At 37.7% G+C, this 19,473-nt stretch overlaps 1 protein-coding gene across 9 annotated transcripts in view; it reads left to right on the forward strand.

Moving 5' to 3' along the window:
• Window positions 1–19,473, forward strand: part of LCLAT1 (lysocardiolipin acyltransferase 1) — a 121,434-nt gene that overhangs the window by 59,533 nt on the left and 42,428 nt on the right. For all 9 annotated transcript variants that reach the window (XM_075088693.1, XM_075088692.1, XM_075088691.1 and 6 more), the window contains 2 exons: window positions 553–699; window positions 9,326–9,442. In XM_075088693.1, the coding sequence (XP_074944794.1) occupies window positions 553–699; window positions 9,326–9,442 (264 nt within the window). The remainder of the gene's footprint in view (window positions 1–552; window positions 700–9,325; window positions 9,443–19,473) is intronic.

Below are 19,473 nucleotides of genomic sequence, written 5' to 3' on the forward strand. Positions count from 1 at the left end.
CTATTATTAATGAAGATTATAAGACGGTATATATAATAAACCCCTCGAAGCAATAGACATTTTCTGCACAATGCGCATAGTTAACATGCACTATTAAGAGCAACTATTGCTATATAATGCAGCTTTCTTATATCGTGCAGTGTATTGCTGAGATGCCTGTTCGCAGGGACAGTGCCTTCCCTTGAGCAAATCAGCGTTGCAGTGATGATTAAGGGTATTATAGTGAGGGCCATAGTTTTAAATACTTCACCTCAAGACAGCACTGACCCTATTCTTACTTTCTGGAAAGCTTTTCTAACTCCCCTAACTTGAGTTTGCAAAACTGTAGCCAGTCCAAATTTATGTAGATTTATTTATATAGATTATGCATTCTGTTGCTTCCTATCCAAAATGCCTTTTACAAGGTAACTAAGTGCTCTTAATCAGAGGTGAGGATGGGCAGGCAGTAAATAAAATGTTGTGTCTAACACATTTTACAAAATATTTTGGAATAATAGACACTGGAAGTATCAGAGTGAAATGTTACTAAAGGTGTATTTTTTTAAACTTTAGGCTGGGCGATGCAGGTTGCTGCCTTTGTTTTCATTCAGAGAAGGTGGGAAAATGACAAAAGTCACTTCGAAAAAATGCTGGATTATTTCTGTGACATTCGCGAACCACTACAACTCCTCATCTTTCCAGAAGGAACTGATCTCACAGGTAGGCTGTATTTTAATCTTCTTGTGGAATGTTCAATGTGGAAATTCTTTGTTGTTTATGGAAATAGTTAAAGTTCAAGGCAGGAGAAAGTCTGGATTCTCATGGCCAGTAGAAATTATAATTAATGATCATATGTGCTGATTCATTTGAGAGGCACAAATGTAGTTCCACTGAGAGGCTTTGCCAGTCTTCCTGAAGTAACTGTTACATTTCAAAGCATCTGATGATTGAAATGGCTTTATATTGGTCAGTACTGTGTGTACATTGCATTAGCAAAAGTGGGTTTCAAGACCTGGATAAAATCACTTGTATGTTGCTATTTCCCGTATTACTGGGGCAAACAGTGCAAAATCATTTCAGACCTATGGAAGAGTGACTGAAGAGAACTAATGATTCTATTAGATTTCTTGCCAGTGTTGAAGATGATGACTCAATTACCCATAAAAGAAAACATTGCAAGAATGTTCTTTGGTGGTTCATGCCTGCAGCATGATTTGATAAGCATCATCTTTAAATAGAAAATCAATTCCAATTAAACTTCTACATTTTAGCTTATTTAAAAGATTTTCACAATAATTCCTGTTGCAGATATTCTTAAATCATATTTTACTACAATGCCAGATCAGTAAGTGCTAGACACAGTATAAAAATAACTAACATATACTGCTATTTTTTCTTCTGTATTCCTGATATTCTTAAAAATGGATTTGTATAGTGTTCAGATGCTGTCACACTGTAGGGAATTGCCATCACTTGATCAGCCTTCCTAAAAGAGGATAAATTCATTGTAGGTTCTTGGACTGCTTCACATGATATCTCTTGTTGAATTAGTTATTTTGTATCTAAAATTAGGGAGAAGGATGGGAATTATTTCACTTAAATATTTGTCTTTCTTTGAATTCATTAACAACTCTCCCCTCCTATCTCTGAATTATGAGACGAAATCTTAATCTTATTCATGGAGTCAGGAGACTCCTCACTGGGTCACTCACACTCTTTCTGAACAGGTGTTGCCATCTCAAGATGATTGAAAGAATTGGATTGTTTGTAATTTATTCCATAAATTATGTCCACTTTCTAATACCTCCCAATATTCCTCAGAGACAGCAGATTTTAAAGAACTGGGGAAGTTTTGTACGGCAGCTTTAAAAAAGAAAAATTACTGAGGATTGAGACAGCCAAGGTGTGTTAACACTTAATGTTGCAAGGTCCCAAAGACAGTGGTGGGGCTTGCCCCCACCTGAATGTGGAGTTGTTTAAGGAAACACAGGGTTTTCTCTCTGCTGTTGTAACTGATAAAAATTACTTGGACTAAATGTTAGCATATGCTGTTGCTACCATCCACTGAGAAATTCATGCAGGCAAGGTTCTTCACTTAATATTAAAGTGTTTTCTAATTGGGTTTCTGAACACTTTTTTTTTTTTAGGGTGTTTCTTTTCTGGTTTTCCTTCCTCATACATGTGTCACAAGTACTCTTTAGCTTTGCAGTGTCAGATGGATATCTGCACTAACTGTACTGTTCTTCTGAAGTCAGTTTAAGCCACTGCAGATGGGTGGTGATCGTTTCCCCCTGGTTTGTTGAGCAGCCCAGGGAGGAAGCAGTGCGGTGGTTAGGATGGAATGAGGAGCAGGGAAAACGATAGGGCACTGCTTTCCTGGGCAGCCATGCTGGCTTCTGAGACATTAACTGTCAGGTGTTTACCACTCTAACTTGCTATCAGTAATGAATGCCACTTCGATATTATATTTGTGCATAATGTGATGTATGGAGACAGGCAAAACCCTGGGGCTTTTTTCTGTGAAAGTAAATAGTTCTCCCTATCTAATTGTCTTCACAGGAAACATTAGCCTATATATTTTAAAATATTATAGGAAACAGGGCAAAACCCCTTGACAACCTAATCCTGACCAAGCAATAAGTTTATGCTGTGTGAGAATGATAGAACATAATAATGTACTTTGTGTAACATTTTGAAAAAATGATTTTCAGAAAACTGTTATGTTGCTGACATATGAGGACCTATTGCAACCTCATGTTCCATCTTTTAGAATAAGAAATAAACCGCAGTTTTGTTCTGAATGGTTGTTCAATATCCTAGGGATCTTTTTGCAAAAATAGAGACAATGGCTCTTGTTTTCTGACCAAATTCCAAAATTGCTAATTACTTCTGAAAATAAAATTCTTCTGGTGCTTAAAATGAAAAATAACATTCTACATGTACTTCACTGAAAAGCAGAATTGCTATGCAGCTCTGTGCTGCTATCATTTTTTTAATCCTCTCAATGGCTGCATGACAATCATAGATTTACTCCTCTTTATAAGTAATTGTATAATGTTTTCAGGTATTTGAGAATGAAAGATCTCAAAGAAATGTGAAGTATGATTGTATTTGTACATGGGCCGCTGCCTGACTTCAAGTTGGTGAAGTACTTTGCAGTGGAAGATGCTACGTAAATAGATTTTAGAAATAGTAATGTCATGAACCCTGAACAATGTATTTGCAGACTGGATATACAGGGTCTGAGGTAATAATTATATACTTATTTCTGATAGGTTGGTCATCTTTTCACTCTGGAGTACTTCAAGGTTAAAGCTAAGTGCATCAAAGGTACTTTATTGTAATTGCTTAAAAAGAAGCCCTCGGCAAATAACCTTGTACCCAGACTTTCTGAAGCCCTGAAGAAAACAAAGCAATCATAAGTCTAGTGCTTCTGGAAAGTTGGCATACAACCCACCGTTTTGCTTGTTCTTTTGTTTTACTTGGTGTTCCTTACAAGACTCTTTGTAGTAATTCTTCAGAAAGCAATAACAAAAAAAAAAAAAAAAAAAAAGTTGCTGTATTTCTCTGTGCCTGTTAAAGCCTCATTCCCTATGGGTTTGTGTCTGCATCTCTGTACACGGTCTCTTCTTCACTCCAACTTGTCTTTTTCCCTTGTGTTTCCTTCTGTGTGACATTTCCTCCACAAATCTCTTGCTGTTGTCTCAGCAAGAGGCATCATGTGCTCTGTGGCTCATCCTCGCCAATACTTGCGTTAACTGACGGACCGCAGCATGCTGTGCTGAAAGCCCTGGCAGACTAAATACCCATGGAGCCTGCCCTGGCTTTTCCCGTTATTAAGATCTCTACTCTTGGAGGCTCCCCTTTACTCAGCCATTGTTTTTTCTGTAACTCCTATGGGGCCTAATTATCTTTGAATCTCTTGTCTCTGTCAAACTTTGTTTGCAGGTGGCAATAGCTTCAAAAGTTAAGGGGAACGGGTGGACAGAGTGTGATTGCACAGACTGTTGTTCCTTGAGGAAGAGCTAAAAAACAAGTAGGAAAGCTTGCTAGAGCCCAGATTTTGGCTGGAATGTTGTGATGTGGAACACACACAATATTCTATCTAGAAGGTAACAATGAACTGCGGTTGGATTTTTCTCTTTTTCTAGTAAATATGATGTACTTTGGCAATGCAAAAAATGTTGTTCGAAAGTACTGGTAGAAGTAGATTTAGCATGTAATAATTAGAAAATAGAACAAATACGAACAATTACTTAACTTCTTCGGAAGATATCGACTGTGAGCCAATGTAGCTTTTATGCTTTCTATGCAAACCTCTAATAGAGAGCTCAATGAGGGTTTTTTTAAAAAGAGAAATTTCTGGAGTACTCGTTTATTCTTTCACTGTCCCGTACCAATATCATGTGAGAGCACTTGAAGTCATAGAAGTACTTGCATGCTTTTATCACAATTCAGATTAAAGGAAAAGGTAGTACTTAATATTCAAATTTCAGTGCACTTTTACTAGCAAAAAAACCCCGTAGTTGAGAGTTGATCAGAAATAGTTGTATTGAAGTTGACAGAATCAGCTCTCCAGTAGGATGATGAGGGAAGTTTATAGTTCTTTTGGGTGGTGCCCAGCAAAACACGTCAGCCTGAACAATGTTGAATCAGTAAAACCATGTGAGTTTGTTTGAGAGGAGCCAATACTGCATAGATGTTTCATGGGGAGCACAGAAGTAGCTTTTCGTTGGGTACAACTCTTGGAGTTTTAGTTCCAAATACTCTTCAGACTCAGGCAAACGCAGCTTGTTACTGCATTATGGCTTTCATTAAAGCCAAATGCTAGAGATTTTTGTTTTAATTCAAAACTAGCTCACAAATTAAAAATATAATTTGACTTTTTAAAAAAATTAATTTTTTCATTGTATGCTCTGGTTTTCAGAGGCAAAAGCAATTTAACTTCTTAAAAATCTGTAACTCAAAAATGAAGAAAATGTGTTAGCATAATTTCTTCCACCAGTTACTTTAAATGAAATTCTGAGGCATGGTGCTTCTAGAAAGTGCTGACTTTCTGAGCTTTTCCAATAATTTAAAGATGTGATAAATGGGATTTGCCCACATAATTTTGAGATAAATGAGAAAAAAATTTAATCAACTGGCGTACCAAAGGCAACACAGGAGCCAAAAAAATATAAGATGTTATGGCCAGAACCTTTAAATTCTTGTTCTTTTGTCTAGTCTGACAATTGCTCTGCTGTAGTCTCTAAAGACTCAAATAAACTGGACTTCTTGTACTTGTCACCACCCAAAGAACATACCCTCTGAGAGGCAGCACGTATTAGCTGAAGGAGATGGGAGGAAAGGCACGTCAGTGCAAGAACAGAGGAGAATGAGCATGAAGTGGTTCTGGATCAGGAAAGGTCCCAAATCACCCTCTGTTATAAATAATAAATAATAAACTGGCTGCTTTCCATAAAAATAGATTATTCTATTGATTCTTTTTTATCATAGGAACAAATAAAACCAAAGAGTTAAAATGCAAAATACACCTAACAGGTATGATGAGCAAAAACTCTGTGGGTAGATTTACTTTGGCTTCAATACGGTGTAAGAAACAAAATACTATGTTTCTACAAAGCAATGCTTACTCATTTTTTTCAGAGAGAGTGAACAAGAGGGGACATGGCCCTTAGCCAAATTATGCGAGTGACCTTTTCAGACTGGGGAGACCTAAACAGAGTTAATTTCCAGTCCCTGCTTCAAAAGCCACTTTATGCAATTTGCGTTAGTTGGTTGGAAGCAAAGAGAACATATGTTTCCTCTTTTTAAGGAAGTGTTTTCACTATCAGGCTTACAAAGGCATCTTTCACTTTTTTTAGTCTTTTACCTAAGAATGTTATAATCTGGACTGCAGAATGATGAGGCATCTGCCTAAGTTTTGCAGCGCTGACAACGTAACCTGGTCTATTGATTAAGGGATTTTAAAGAAGAGTTTGTTGTGCGAATTCCCTTAGGTTGGACAGGGTATAAAAACGGGTTTCTAATTTCCTGGATCAGTTTTCTAACCTCTAGGTTTCATGTAGTGTGGAACATCCCATTTTCTGCCTTTTGTTGAATCCAGTGCTGAACCAGATTTGCTCTGAATTTCCCCGAGAGGGTTTAGGCACAGGTGTCTCGCACAGGGATCCCAAGCAGCAGTAGGCACCAGGGTGCTTACATCGGATAAAATAGCAGTCAGTGCATTTGTTCATAACTAATGGAGGAGTAAGAAAGTGTTGTCTTCAAATACTGAGAGTAGCAGGAGGGGGAGGAAGGGCATTATTTTTACTTTTCGATAGAGCGAAAGCATATCCTATCTTTGCTTTCAGGATAGCATCAAAAACCATCTGACCTTCCGGACTTGCTCTAATGAATATTGTTTAACGTACAAAGACCTGTGGCTTGATAGTTGTTACGAAGGGAAGAGGGAGATGAGTTTTCCAGATGACAATGATCACTGTATTAGCTGGGAGCATTATTCTAGTTCTAAAATCCCATTACACTAGGGTCATGCAAAAGGGGAAAGGAACAATCTCAGTTATATAAAACTTAGAGTCTAGAGGCAAGACAGGGATACAAATATCAGGAAATAGCTGAATAGTGTTGGCCAGAGCACCAATATCCAGCTGTTCACACGTTTTTAGAAAGGCATTGTAGTAAAGGGAAATTTGGAAGATGTTTTGCAGATGTTTACAGTGAGTTCTTTCCAAGTGCAGGGAAGTACACTAAGAGGAGGTTTGAAGATGATTACTTCAAGGCAATGGGCAGTGGAGGTCCCAAACCTTTTTTGCAGCATCAATTAGGTCTTGCTCAGAAAACAAAACTGCCCATTTACTCTTTGGCTTTCCTGTGGTGCAAGTTGGAGCCTTTGGCAAACATTAAGGAATTTGTTTTCCGGCTCCCTCTGAAACAAAGTGCTAGTGAGCAGACATATGGAGGGTTTTTTCTGAGTGCTCGTTAACTATATGCAGTTTGAGATGCTTAAGGCTTAGATTTCTTATTTTTTAGACTGCTTAGCTTTATGTAGACACTTATGGTACTTGTGTCTCAAAGCATTGACTTGGTTTGCAGATTGCAAATGTTCCAATGTGAAACACGAACTTGGATATGCAGAAAATGAAGGTGACTTTTCCTCTGTCCTTTAGAAGAAACAAGACATTTACTTAAAACTGTGTGATAAATTAATTTAAAGCATTTTACTTGAATCGCCACAGAGTCTGGAAAGGAACTCTCTGTCTTGTGTAGTTTTTATAGGAACGCTCTTGGTCATCAATGTCATTTTTTAGAAAACAAAAAGTTAAGTTGTTGAGCTAATAGTGCAATACAATTATGTCTAAGAGGTAGAACCTGGCTTTTCAGAGGAGCATTTAATAATTACCAGATTACTCTTGCCTTTTCTGCCATTCCAAGCGTTGCCCATGACTCCCTTTGCAAGTTTTGCAGTTGCAGAAGTAGGTGTCCTAAAGACAAGTTCCCTTCGCTGATTTGGAATAGTCAGTTTTCAACATTGCATGGAGTATAGTCGAGCAGACAAAACCAGGTACTCTGATCATGTGGTTAAAGACATAATGCATGTGTCCGAGAAAAGATAAATTTAAGTTACATAGCCAAGCGTCATTTTAGTATCTCACACATTCTGTGATTTTAGAAAGGCTTTTTGAAGACGTAACATTTTCAAGTATTTGTACGTTTTGGCAATTTGGCAAGAATTAAATCTTTGAATTCTCTGCTGAATCACTTGCTTGGCTACCGTGCTGCAGTTTTCCTTTCCTCCAAATCACATGGTCAGGAAATCTGTGTTCTAAATCTTTAGTGTTGCATGTATGAAAAGCAGTACTCTCATACCTGGAAACAATAGGTCACTGGCAAAAAATACTCAGTATACTGTTACGCTATAGTATTTATTAATAGGTAGATGGTCCTTTAGGAGGGACATCCCCGTTTTTTGATAAGCAAAGGGCTCATGTAGTTTAGGAAAAAAAGAAAGGTGCAGGAAAATTGCATTACTGCAAAAAGGACACCTCGCACTACCGTTGGTTTGTCCACTTGTGCTATTGTTCCTCTACAGGAAAAATGATGATGATTGTAAGGGAAAAGACTTACTTATAAGTATCAATTCTGTTAAATTATTAAGCAGCAATATGTTTTTCATTACTTTATCTCCCATCTCTGTTCAGGTTAACTGTGGACCCTTAAAAAAAAGAGCTGTTTCTGCTTGAAAAAGAAGATGCATTGCTTAGGCAGTGATTTTGTTCCATAGATCTGTGGCTGGGATTTTGTCTTTTAAAACGCCTGTAAAACTATATAAGTACAAGTTATTAAATAAGTTAGTTGATCAAAATGGTTTTTGCCATGTTGCCAAGTGAATGTTGCATGCATCCATTGCCTTTTGGCCCCAGGGGAGGCACAGCAGTACCCACAATGAAGGAGTAAGGGCAGCCAGCAAAGTCCGTTCAGCTGCTAACTGAGGCTGCTTGGAAGGGCCTCCCGCATGTCACTGGAGAACAGATTGCTTTCTCTCTGCCTGTCTTCAGAAGTTTTCAGTTCAGTGTCCGTGTCTTCCTTGCTTGGCGGGCTCTGTTAGCAACTGGCTCTGAACAGCCTTTGTTCAGTTTTCTCATAAGACTTCTTTTTGCCAAAGCTTCAAAACGTATTTGCCATGGGGTTTAGCCATGCTGCTTTCCAGATGCCTTGCCTGTACTCTGCGTACAGTAGCAAGCGAGTGTTGCAACACTGAGGCAGTTGGTCAAAAAATTAAAACAGGGTATGTATGTGCAGTGCAGGTTGATGAATAAAATGTGTCAAGTTCAGCATGAAGATGTAAAATAACATTTTAATATATTAGATTAACTGTTTTCCTCCATTTAATGTTTTCTTTCTGAAAATGTGCTTAATGTGGTTAAGCATTGACCTCAAGATACTTCTGTACATAATAGCAAACCTAATTACCATACATTGTGCCTTTTGAGTTTAAAAAAAGAATTGAGCCACTTTTTACTGTAAAACGGGTTATCGAAGTGGACAGAGAACTATTAACAGACTGTATTTCAGATTGCATTTGATAAATATGAAAGGCTTGCTGATTATTTTTAAAAATGTAAGAAGAGGGTAAGAGACTTTTCTTGCAATCCACATTGCACTTCCTCATACCGCACTATAGCCAACTGAAAGCACTCTTGCAGTCTGCCTCCACCTGAAAAGCTGTCGCACATTCGTAGCGTGTGAACTGCTGTTGTACTGTTCCTGTCATATAATAATTATATTTAACTCTCGGTCTACATGCACACTAATATAAAACGGTGCTTTTTATTTTCTCCTTCAGCCAATACCAAAGCCCGCAGTAATGAATTCGCTGAAAAGAACGGACTTAAAAAATACGAGTATGTCTTACATCCGCGAACTACTGGATTCACTTTTGTGGTTGAGCGTCTAAGGGAAGGTAATTCTGCTCCGTATATATGTTCTTTTTTTCCTTTAAGATAACAAATCTCACCCAAGCTGTAGAAGTTGACATTCACAAATGTGCTTCAAGTTATTTCAGAAAAACATTATGTATCCTGATGACCAAAAAAGCTCACATTTGCAACCCTGCTTAAAATGGTTGTAACATGGAAAGATTTGAGAGAGTTGAAAACAGATACTAATATCATCATGAGGTACGCAGTGGATGACAACAACATTTTCACCCCCTTTTTTTTTTTTTTTTTTTTTTTAAAATATTGTAGCTTGTTTAGCAGTCTGCCTCAGAAAAATGGTGGAAAAGATCCCAAGGAAGTCAGCCTTTTTGTCTGTACCAGTCCTTAACCCCACCTGGGTAGTTGACATTGAATGGACAGACATGTATAACACTGCCCTCTCTGAAAAGCTTCTGTTTTTAAGTCTGAGAGCTGAGATGACCAGTTGCTATGTTAAATGGACAAGGGGAATGCCCAGCAGCATGGCATGTAGATGCAGCAAGTCAGCTGCCCAGTGCTTTTTCAGGTGATGGTGACTTGGAGAAGCTGCGTAACATAGGAGTTGTGCTGCTTGGCAGAGTGATGGGTAAGAGAATGCATGATACTTGCTTTTTACCCAGAAATGGTCTTCCATCCCTGTATTAATCTGGTGGTAGAGACTGAGTCCCTGTTATCAGGGGAACAGAGTATAAAGGTGTGATTGCTTGCTAGATCGAGATGTCTGTGGGTTGTTTTGGGAATGGGCATTTCAATGAGATTCAAGGCCATAACAGTGGATACTGATGTGATGGTGATCCAAATACAGATGAGTGAATGTTCACAGGATATATGAATGTATGGTTGAAGAAAATAAACATGTACAGTAGATATGAAGTGACTTATTTATAGGTTAGCTCTTCAGGGAGACGTGATTTCTAGATCTAGAACACATGCTGGTTGTTCTGACTGCCAAAGGAAGAAGTTTGAGATTGTTAACAAGAATAAAGGCCTGCTGGTAGGTTTTTCCCCTTGTTGGAACCCTTGCATGGATCTTGCGAGTAGAGCTGGCTTGGATTTTGTCTGATCCCTCCTTAGCAGATGTCCTAAAATCACTGTAAATGCTTCAGTATTTTGTCCAGCTGGATAATCCTAGCTGGATCGTGTATCTATTTGACCCTATTTTTATTGGACATTCAGTGGTGGACATCTTAGATTTTCATCTGTCTTGAATGTTTACTCCTCAATTTGCTGTAGTAAAAAAATTTCCCATGTACGCAGTTTCAAAAGCTTGTTTAGCTTAAAACTTTTCAGCACTAGGTTAACCTAGTGCATAATAATACTTCTAGCTAATAATTTTCAGTTAAAGGAATGTCTTCGACTTGAAATATTATCAAACAAAAAAAATCTGTATTTGCTGCAGAAATGAGCTTTGTGGTTATGCAGTCATTTTCTAATTTTATGAAAATGCTTTTCTCTCATACTGCTGTACAATCCTAGCTGTATGAGAGATCTATGCAAATTAGGCTATTGGGTTATAAAAAGGAAAATATTTGAGGCTGATTGACTGATTTTATGCAGTACAAAGCTGTGGAAAAACTAAAAACATTCCTAGGTTTTTTTTGTCCAGTTTTTAAAATGCTTTTAAGTCCTATTTTTATTTAAGGCAGGCAAATATTGTGTGAAATATTAATTTCCCTTTAGCATTGAATTTATTAGGTATTTGATATATTGATTTATATATATTATGACTGTATGCTATTATGTAGTAAATTATTTGTGAGAAGGTAGTTCAGCTAGCATTTTAAAATACTAAGTTATTACTAACTTAAGAATTGGTTTTCAGTTGTTTGCAACTGTGCCGAATATGGACTGTTTGTGTTGAAATGCTTTTATTTTTATGGATAACCTAACTGTAGTGCTTGACTTCAAAACACTTCAGTATATTATATGCCTGCATATATATATATTTTCATCTGTAAAATATAGATGTCCAGGCAGATTTTCAGATACTGATGGCACTGTTGGTACCTACCGTTATTGTGCATCTCTGGTCTGACTTACTATTTATACTTCTAGAATGCCTTTTTTACAATTCTAATTTCTGATACTAGGAGTAACAAGGAAAACCAGGATTGTTAAGGATATGATGTTAACACTGAGTCCCTGTTTCTGGACTGTCCTAAAGCTACAATAGTAGCAATAATCATAAAAATAGACTTGTTTCCTTTTTTCCTGCTCATAACTGCAAGCACAAAGCAGCATGTGTGACTCTAACATGGAGGAGGGAGCGGTGGGGATTTTAACATCATGTTTACGTCTTTGAAAGTATTTTTGTACATAGGTGACAAACTTATTGCCCTATAGCTCTCCTGTGAATACATTTTGACTTGTGGCTGTTTTCCATTCCTGAGGCTCAAGTGTCTTTACTTCAGGCCTGAGTATGTTATTTTGCTCCAAAAATAGGTTGATGAAGAGAAGGAGAAAATGTCATTAGAAGTTTAACTGCTTTTTGAACATTGAAAAAACTAATTTAATTTGGCAAGAACCCTGATTAATATGCATCACAATCTGTACCATGAAAGAATTACCTGTTATTACATACAGATAACTATTAGCGACCCTTCTGAATTGGAAATGAAGAATCAGGAAAAATAACTCTCCAGTAAAACGTTGCTTGTATCTCTGCAGGAGAGTTTCTTCCTAGAGGAAGCACTATCTGCTCCCTGACAGCATAATCCGAGCAGTTATCAGTCCTTTGCTTTCCATAGGTGGCAAAAATTTCTGAATTATGTGAATGGATTTTTGCCAGTGATGACCAACACTCAAATTCCTCTGGCTGCCTTCTCGCTCTTATATGGTCATTATTTCAGCTATTTGATCTCTTCTGCCCATAGATACTGCTATGATGGTTTCTAAGTCATTGCTGAGATTATGGGAGCTAAGAACAAAAAAAATCTATATAACGTCTACCAAAAAAGCAATAAAAATTGTTTAGGCAATACGTCTCCTTGGCTTTAGAGCCTTTTACTGTTTCTTTCCACATTCTAGCTCTTCATGAGCGATAGCTCCTACCCCCTGAGCGGACTCTTCTTAACAGAAATCCAGGTAAAAGCTCGCTGTTTTTTCCTTTCATTATGCACATGTGCCAAGACAGTGAAAATACTATTTTACTTGTAAATGATCACATTATTGTTTTCTCATTCATATAAACCTAGAGTCACCCAAGAGCAAACATAGACTATGAACATGCTTTATATGTATAACTAATAATATACTCAAGAGAATAAGGACTGTGGTCGTTGCTGTTTTTTAAGCAAGAGAAAGACATAAATTTGATTCAGCATTGATTTTTGGAGAAGTGTGTTCCTTTGGCTCAATAATGATTTTAAATAGGATGGTTTAATATAATGTCATTGTTTGTGCATGGTAAGAGAAAATACAGTATAGACATGAGAACACAAAGAGGGGAAAGACTTCATGGTAGCTGGATAAGTTCAGCTTGCTACCTGATACTGAGTATAGAGTGCTACCTGAAGATGTGGAAGTAAGAGAGGAACAAAAATTGCAGTAAGGACTGATGAAGATGGAAAAGTATTAAATATATGTAGGCTAAATATAGATTAACAAAATATGTGCATTTTTCAGCCCTGCAAGATCATCATCCTTGTTGGGAATGATTATTGAATTTCTAGTCAATTGTGACAGTCAACAACAGATAAAGCAGGCTTGTGAGATTCTTCATTAATCTTTACTGATGCGTGTTACTTAAAATAGCACTAGCCTTTTTCCTAGCATGCTTTGAAGTTTGCTTCTGCAAACACTTTGGCCTTAGTCTTATCAAAATACTTAAAGTGTATGAGCTCAGTTAATTATGCATTTTCTCAGTGCTGAAGCATGTTTGATTGCTTTGATCACTTATCATGGCATCCAGAGGAATCACCCTGTGGAAGACCAAACCTTTGTTGACCAAAGTAACCACTGCAGTCCCAAGTACTATTGCATCTGGTTCATTGGCTATCAATGGAAAGCAGAGAGGGATAAAATAGTTGATTTGCTTCTTCCTAATTCTGTTCACTTGGGCAAGTATATAATTTGTATTGCCTCTGCTGTTATGAATCCTGGCTTCAGTCAGTACGTGGTGAAAAATTACTAGAGCTTTATGCTGTATTTCTTTGGCGAACAAAGGTGAACATTTTTGGAAAGACAGAATATATGAATGAGCAACAGAAAATGAACTCTATAGAGGCCAAAATGAAGATTGGTCATGACTATTTTTTTAAACTCATCATCATATACCTGTCTTTAACCATCTCCTTAAATCATATTTAATCCTTTTTTAAAGACTGAAACTTTAAACAGATGTTATGGATGGAGTCATTTTTGGCAGAACTTGGGTTAAGGCAAATCATCTCCTTTTACAAAATGTGGGACTTTGAAAATGAGAGAAATGTGCAAGAATTTAAATAAGACTTACGTAAGCATGCCTTTAACAATGTTAATTAAGAACATTTATGGTTTATATAATGCTCTTGAAGATCTAGTTTATGAGATCCTTCTATGAAAGGTCAGGAGGTTACTCAGAAATTACGTATAGGTTTTCAGGCCTGGTAGTATTTTATAAAGTTTTTCCTGAAGTGCCAAATGACATTGAAAGTTCAGATGGCTTTAATGTTCAATTTCAAAGAGATGGAAAATAATACTAGTCGATTTGATTCAATGTTGTCTGGATTCATTGAATTACATATATTATTTTGGCATGGTATCTGTAATTGTAGCCAAATCGTCTGTCAAGAGAAAATAGTTGTTTACTAATGTTTTCTGAAAATTGCTTCATAGCTTTTAAGTCTTTTCTCAGGACTAAATAAACAGTAAGTGTTAAGACAGAGCTAGGGTTTTAAAGCATTATTAGAAGATTATTCATACTTTTGCAGACAATCATTTCTGCCAACATGACATTTTAACTGACCTCTTTTTGACACTTCCTCTATATCCATCAACAGTCTTTAATATCTGGATACATTGGACTGGATGTTCCTGTTACGGGGTTTATATTTTACTGGTTTTACAGTATGATGAAGAGTCAGAATTATTTGCCTTATTATAGTATTTCAGCTTCAGGTTTATTTCTGGTTCATAATTAGCCAACTGAAAAAATATTGCAGATAACAGCTGCCAACTGCAGCATCCTAAAATAATAATTAAAAAAAAATTTCAACATGCTTGCATTCACTGCGTATCCTTACTGATGGAAAGAAACTGACATTCTCATCCTGTTTTCATGAAGGGTTCAAAATTTATAGTTTTGCCTCAGAATAAATGTTTATTATACACACAATGAGAAACCAGTCTGTATCTTCTACTGCTTATTCCTGAGTTTCACAGTAGTACAGCATTTCAGTAATTGCATGCAAGTATCCCAATCTTTCATTGCTAGGTCAGGAAAATTGTATTTAGGTGTTCAATCCAGGAGATACGTGTGTGTGTGTGTGTATATATATATATATGTAAATATTTTAATCCTGTGACAATTAACTGTTATGTAGATTCTGTATGCTTTTCTGGGAGCTGTGGTATCCATGTATGTGTATTTGATCACTTAACTTGTAATGCCATTATTTGGGTTGTGGTATAGTGTGCTTATATGGCACTTGAGTTAATAATCTAGGGAGACAGTTTGCAATTTGCAGATTAATATATATCTTAAGACAATTAATAGATGATGATGATCAGCAGTTCTTGACAGCTAACACAAACGGTTTGGTTCACCTTTGCTGGGGCGTGAAGTAGCCAGAGTGTTAGACAGCAGGTCCTTGTAAGTGGCATCTGGATGTCCTCGCTATGCACAGAGACTATAGTGAACTCCAGTATAAAGCCCTAAACAACTTATGGACTGTCTTTAGGAGGTAATTCTGCCTTGAGGCCTGCAATCGTCACATGAGCCAAGGTGCTCAACTTTGACGAATTTATGTAAATGGTGTTTAAAGTTGAGACTCTCAATTTAGTAATTCATTAACAAGACCCTCCAACTTGAAGTAGCCAGAGTATACTAGCTCTCAGAGTTTTTTTTCTTACTCTGACTTTGAGAGAGAGAGATGCAGGAGGCTACTTTTATGAGTGGATAAAATGTCAATGAGGAATGCTACCATGATACTGCCAGAGGCTTGTCTTCTGGCGTAGATGACGCTTCTACCCTCTGCACAGTTATGTCTGAAGCATCTACAGCTTACAAGACAGATACCATTTGTTCTTTCAAATGTAAATCAAAGTAGTGCCAATTTCTAAGCGTGTTATATTTGGGTTTTTTAAGGGAAAATTGTTGCAGGTGTAAAATTCAGGTCTGTAATAGCTCTGTTCATTGACTGAAATGCTCAGGGTGTGTGAATGAATGGATGTACATATTAAATATACTGCTTTCTATTTTGATACACAAAGTTGACTTCCTCTTCACATAAATATTGGGTGAGGCACATGGGTCTTGATCACAGAAGTGTCTGCTGAATTACCTTCAGAGGTTTTATGTGCTTAAACTGAGCCGCGTAAGCAGGACTTCAGCAGTTTTCAGGCTCATGCATAATTTTTCTGCTGTGTAACAGGTACAGGACTTAGAAACTTAGAAAGGCGTCAGTCAAATCGAATGGCAGTAAAGGTTAGATTTGTGTTTTAATGAAAGCTAGCCTCCCTTTTTGTGACTGAACAGACTTCTGACTCCCAGAATGATATGCTGGGCCACTGCCAAAATTTCTGTGGTTTTTTGCAAGGCCAGAGCTTGCACACTGACCGGCACTGCCATCTCTCAGAGTAGCTCTCGCCTGTTTGTGCTGGTTGCTTGGTGCATGTGTTAACCAAAACCAGTCTGTTTTGGAAATAGGAAAATATAAGTGGCCACATGAGCATTAACTTCAGGTCCTCAATCAACTAATTTCACCCGTATGACCACTGGATTCACAGAGATTAAGCAGCAAATCTAAACCATCGCTCCTCAGTGCAAGGACAGTCTCCCCCCCGATTTTTTTTTCCTTCTTCCCCTCTCTGTTGCATGTGTGCCCCCCAGAGTCATGTTACAAAGTATACTGATACTCAGAAATTACAGAGCTATTGTGAAAGAGCTTTGAGCAATTTTTAAACTGAAAATGCAGTATTAGAGCTTCACTGGTTGCCATTATAATTGAACTTGTGCTTTTATGAGAATTAGATCCTGTGCATTAAATAGCATAGCCTTTGATATAGAAATATGGGTATGTAAATTGAAGCTTACATGCCTTTTATGCCTTTTGTGTGTTGGTAGAAAATTTGTAACAAATTAGTTAATTAAAAAAAACCCAAAGACCTTGTTCAAAAAGACACTTTTATCTCTAAGCATGTCTCTGAAATTCAGCAATGCAGAAAATCAGGTGCAGGCTGTTGTTCTTTATTGCGAATGCTGACAGTTGTCTCTGTAATCTGGAACATGGGAAAGGGCAGCTTGACTTTTTCCCGAATTGTGTTAACCGCTGATGATTACCATATCTTGCAAACATCTGCATGTGTGGCTTTGACGTACTTCTCGGAATGAGCACCAGCTTTCTGTTAGATATTTTCTGGCCTTTGGTACACGTTGAAGTTTCTGTTGCTGTCTCTTCTTTCATGTCTTACTGGAGCAGCATTCTGCACTATTCACACCACCTCTGTGGCAAACCGTCTGTCGTTTCAGCCATCCTGGGAAGGATTTGGTTTTTTCCAAACCACTCTTCTCTCAGCCCCCATCCTTTCCTCTTTCCATCCTCCATTGCTTTTTAGAAGGAAGCACAGCCTTTCACTGGAGGATTTTTGGTGCGTCCGTGTAAGACTTGCTACTACCTGCATGTAGTGTTTGCAGGTTGACCTGTTGCTGTTTGTTTCACCCGCACACCTACAGTACTCATTGGAAATATTTCAGGTTTTAGGTTCTTGAGCCTATCAAGATTCATCTACTGAAATAGTCTTATGCTCACTTACGTGTGAGTCATGGCTTGTGACAAGCAGATACACCATACAGTGGATCATTTTCCATTTAACTCCTTGCAGGTTATTAATAGTTGCTGTGGTAACCATATTAAAAAGTTATTATTTGCCAGCACTTACCCCACAGTGGTATTAGAGGTTTCCACTGTTTTCCCTTAACTCAGAATACACAGTATCTGTGGTAACGATGTGGTAATGTTTGGCAAATGTGGACTTTTTAATTGCTTCAACTGGAGGCCTGGAATGATGTTAGCTCATCAGATTGCATACATAGAAATGAAGCTTGGCCGCAGGTGAGTTCAGGAAAAATGATTGCTCAGTAAAAACTAGAATTATTTTTTTCAGAATTTAAAAGGTGTTCTTGCCTTTTTAAATTTTTTTTAAATCTAATGTTTATCTCCTCTTCAAGATATTTTTAACAAAACACTTTTCTGGTTGTTGATGTGCTTTAGCTAGCTGGTGGACTGAGAGTGTGTGTAACAAGGTGTATCTGCTGGTCTAGACTTGGTCAGCATCTCTCTGGGTGTGCATTTTTTTGAAAGGTCAGTCATCTGATTGGAATATTTATTTGGTTTGTTTTTTCTCATAGTGTCACTCACAGCAGCACAGTAAGCGTAGCAGAGCATCTTGCAGTACCTTTGGTGCTCCCCTGAGCCTGCATAAAACACCATGCAGTCTATTTTGTGGCCTTGTTCACTACATCCTTGTGATGTGCTTGATACTAATAAAGTATACTGAAAACTGTAAGAATTGCCATGGGGATTCGGGTTTTTGTGTTAGAGTACTGAGCTTTGTGGGTCTTTTTAAAGACTTCCGGCTGCAACACAGACAATAGGTGAGCCTCAAGTAAAGTTCAAGTTTATTACTGCTTGTTCTCATCAGCCAATGATCCATGATTTTGCAGGTGACGTTGGTTGGATTGGTAGCATATTTAATTATTGCTGAAATTGGAATTAATTCCTATAAACAGAGGGATGAGGAACAGTACCGGTATGTATTTCTTTCACATGGCATTACCACATGCTCTGCACAGCATACCAATTTCTCAGCTCTGTTAGTAAGGCAGATAATTGCTTCAAGCAGTCTTGAGTAGAGAGGAGCTTAAACATACTTTTTCCAGGACAAAGTATTACTTTAGTTTCAGTTAAGAGATGATGTTTCCTGATGTGTTTTACTAGAAAAATAGCAGCATCTACAGGATGAACAGACTAATCCCAAATCACAGTCCCATTGTAGAGGAGATTCTCAATCATATTTGATGGATTCCCCACTCTTCCACTTTTTGCAGACGTTAGCTGTTTTCATCTCCAGCTGCATTAAAGTTGCTGCAAATGTATTTTGTGTATTCCTGGTATCACTGTTCTATGTGAGTAATTGCTGGCAGGGCAGAAGGTCCGTGGAGCATCATTTCAGTTACTGGAAACGTTGGAACCCTCACGCTGTTCAGATATAGTCCCCAAATCTGTAAGATAGTAATAAACCTTTCAGTCTCCTCTACTTGCAAGATTTGCTGCTTTTATATATCATTAAACCGTAAGTAGTTTGTTTCTTTCATTCCTTTCTGCTGTTGCAGCTTCATCTCTTCCCTTTGCCCTCCTCCCAGTCCCCTGCCATTATTTTCAGGGTGTACAAAAATGATCCCAGCATCATACTTTTCCAAGCTGACTCAGATCCCGGAGTTTGGCAATCATTTGGAAGGCTCTGCTCCAGAGATGTTGAGAGCAGTGCCACATTCATGAGTCTTGGATGTTGCTATGGTACTGATACTGAAAAACGAAAAACATAAGAGGGCAGAGGAGCTTGGGAAAAATTGTGGTAGAGTATAAATGCTTTTTAAAATAGATTTTTATCAAAACATAAACTTCAGCATAAATTCAACTCTTCACCTCATTCATCACCTTATATGTAATCTGAAATATTGCTGTCTTTAGGACTTATTTTGTCAACCTTTTCCTGAACTGCAGGATTCTGGAGGGCAGGAAATAAGGTCTTGGCTCCCAGTGTTCTCACCAAACACTGGTAGATAGAGGACGGGCTTCCCTTTTCTGCATGTGTG

The sequence above is a fragment of the Phalacrocorax aristotelis genome, chromosome 3 (assembly GCF_949628215.1).
Source record: "Phalacrocorax aristotelis chromosome 3, bGulAri2.1, whole genome shotgun sequence".
NCBI lineage: Eukaryota > Metazoa > Chordata > Aves > Suliformes > Phalacrocoracidae > Phalacrocorax > Phalacrocorax aristotelis.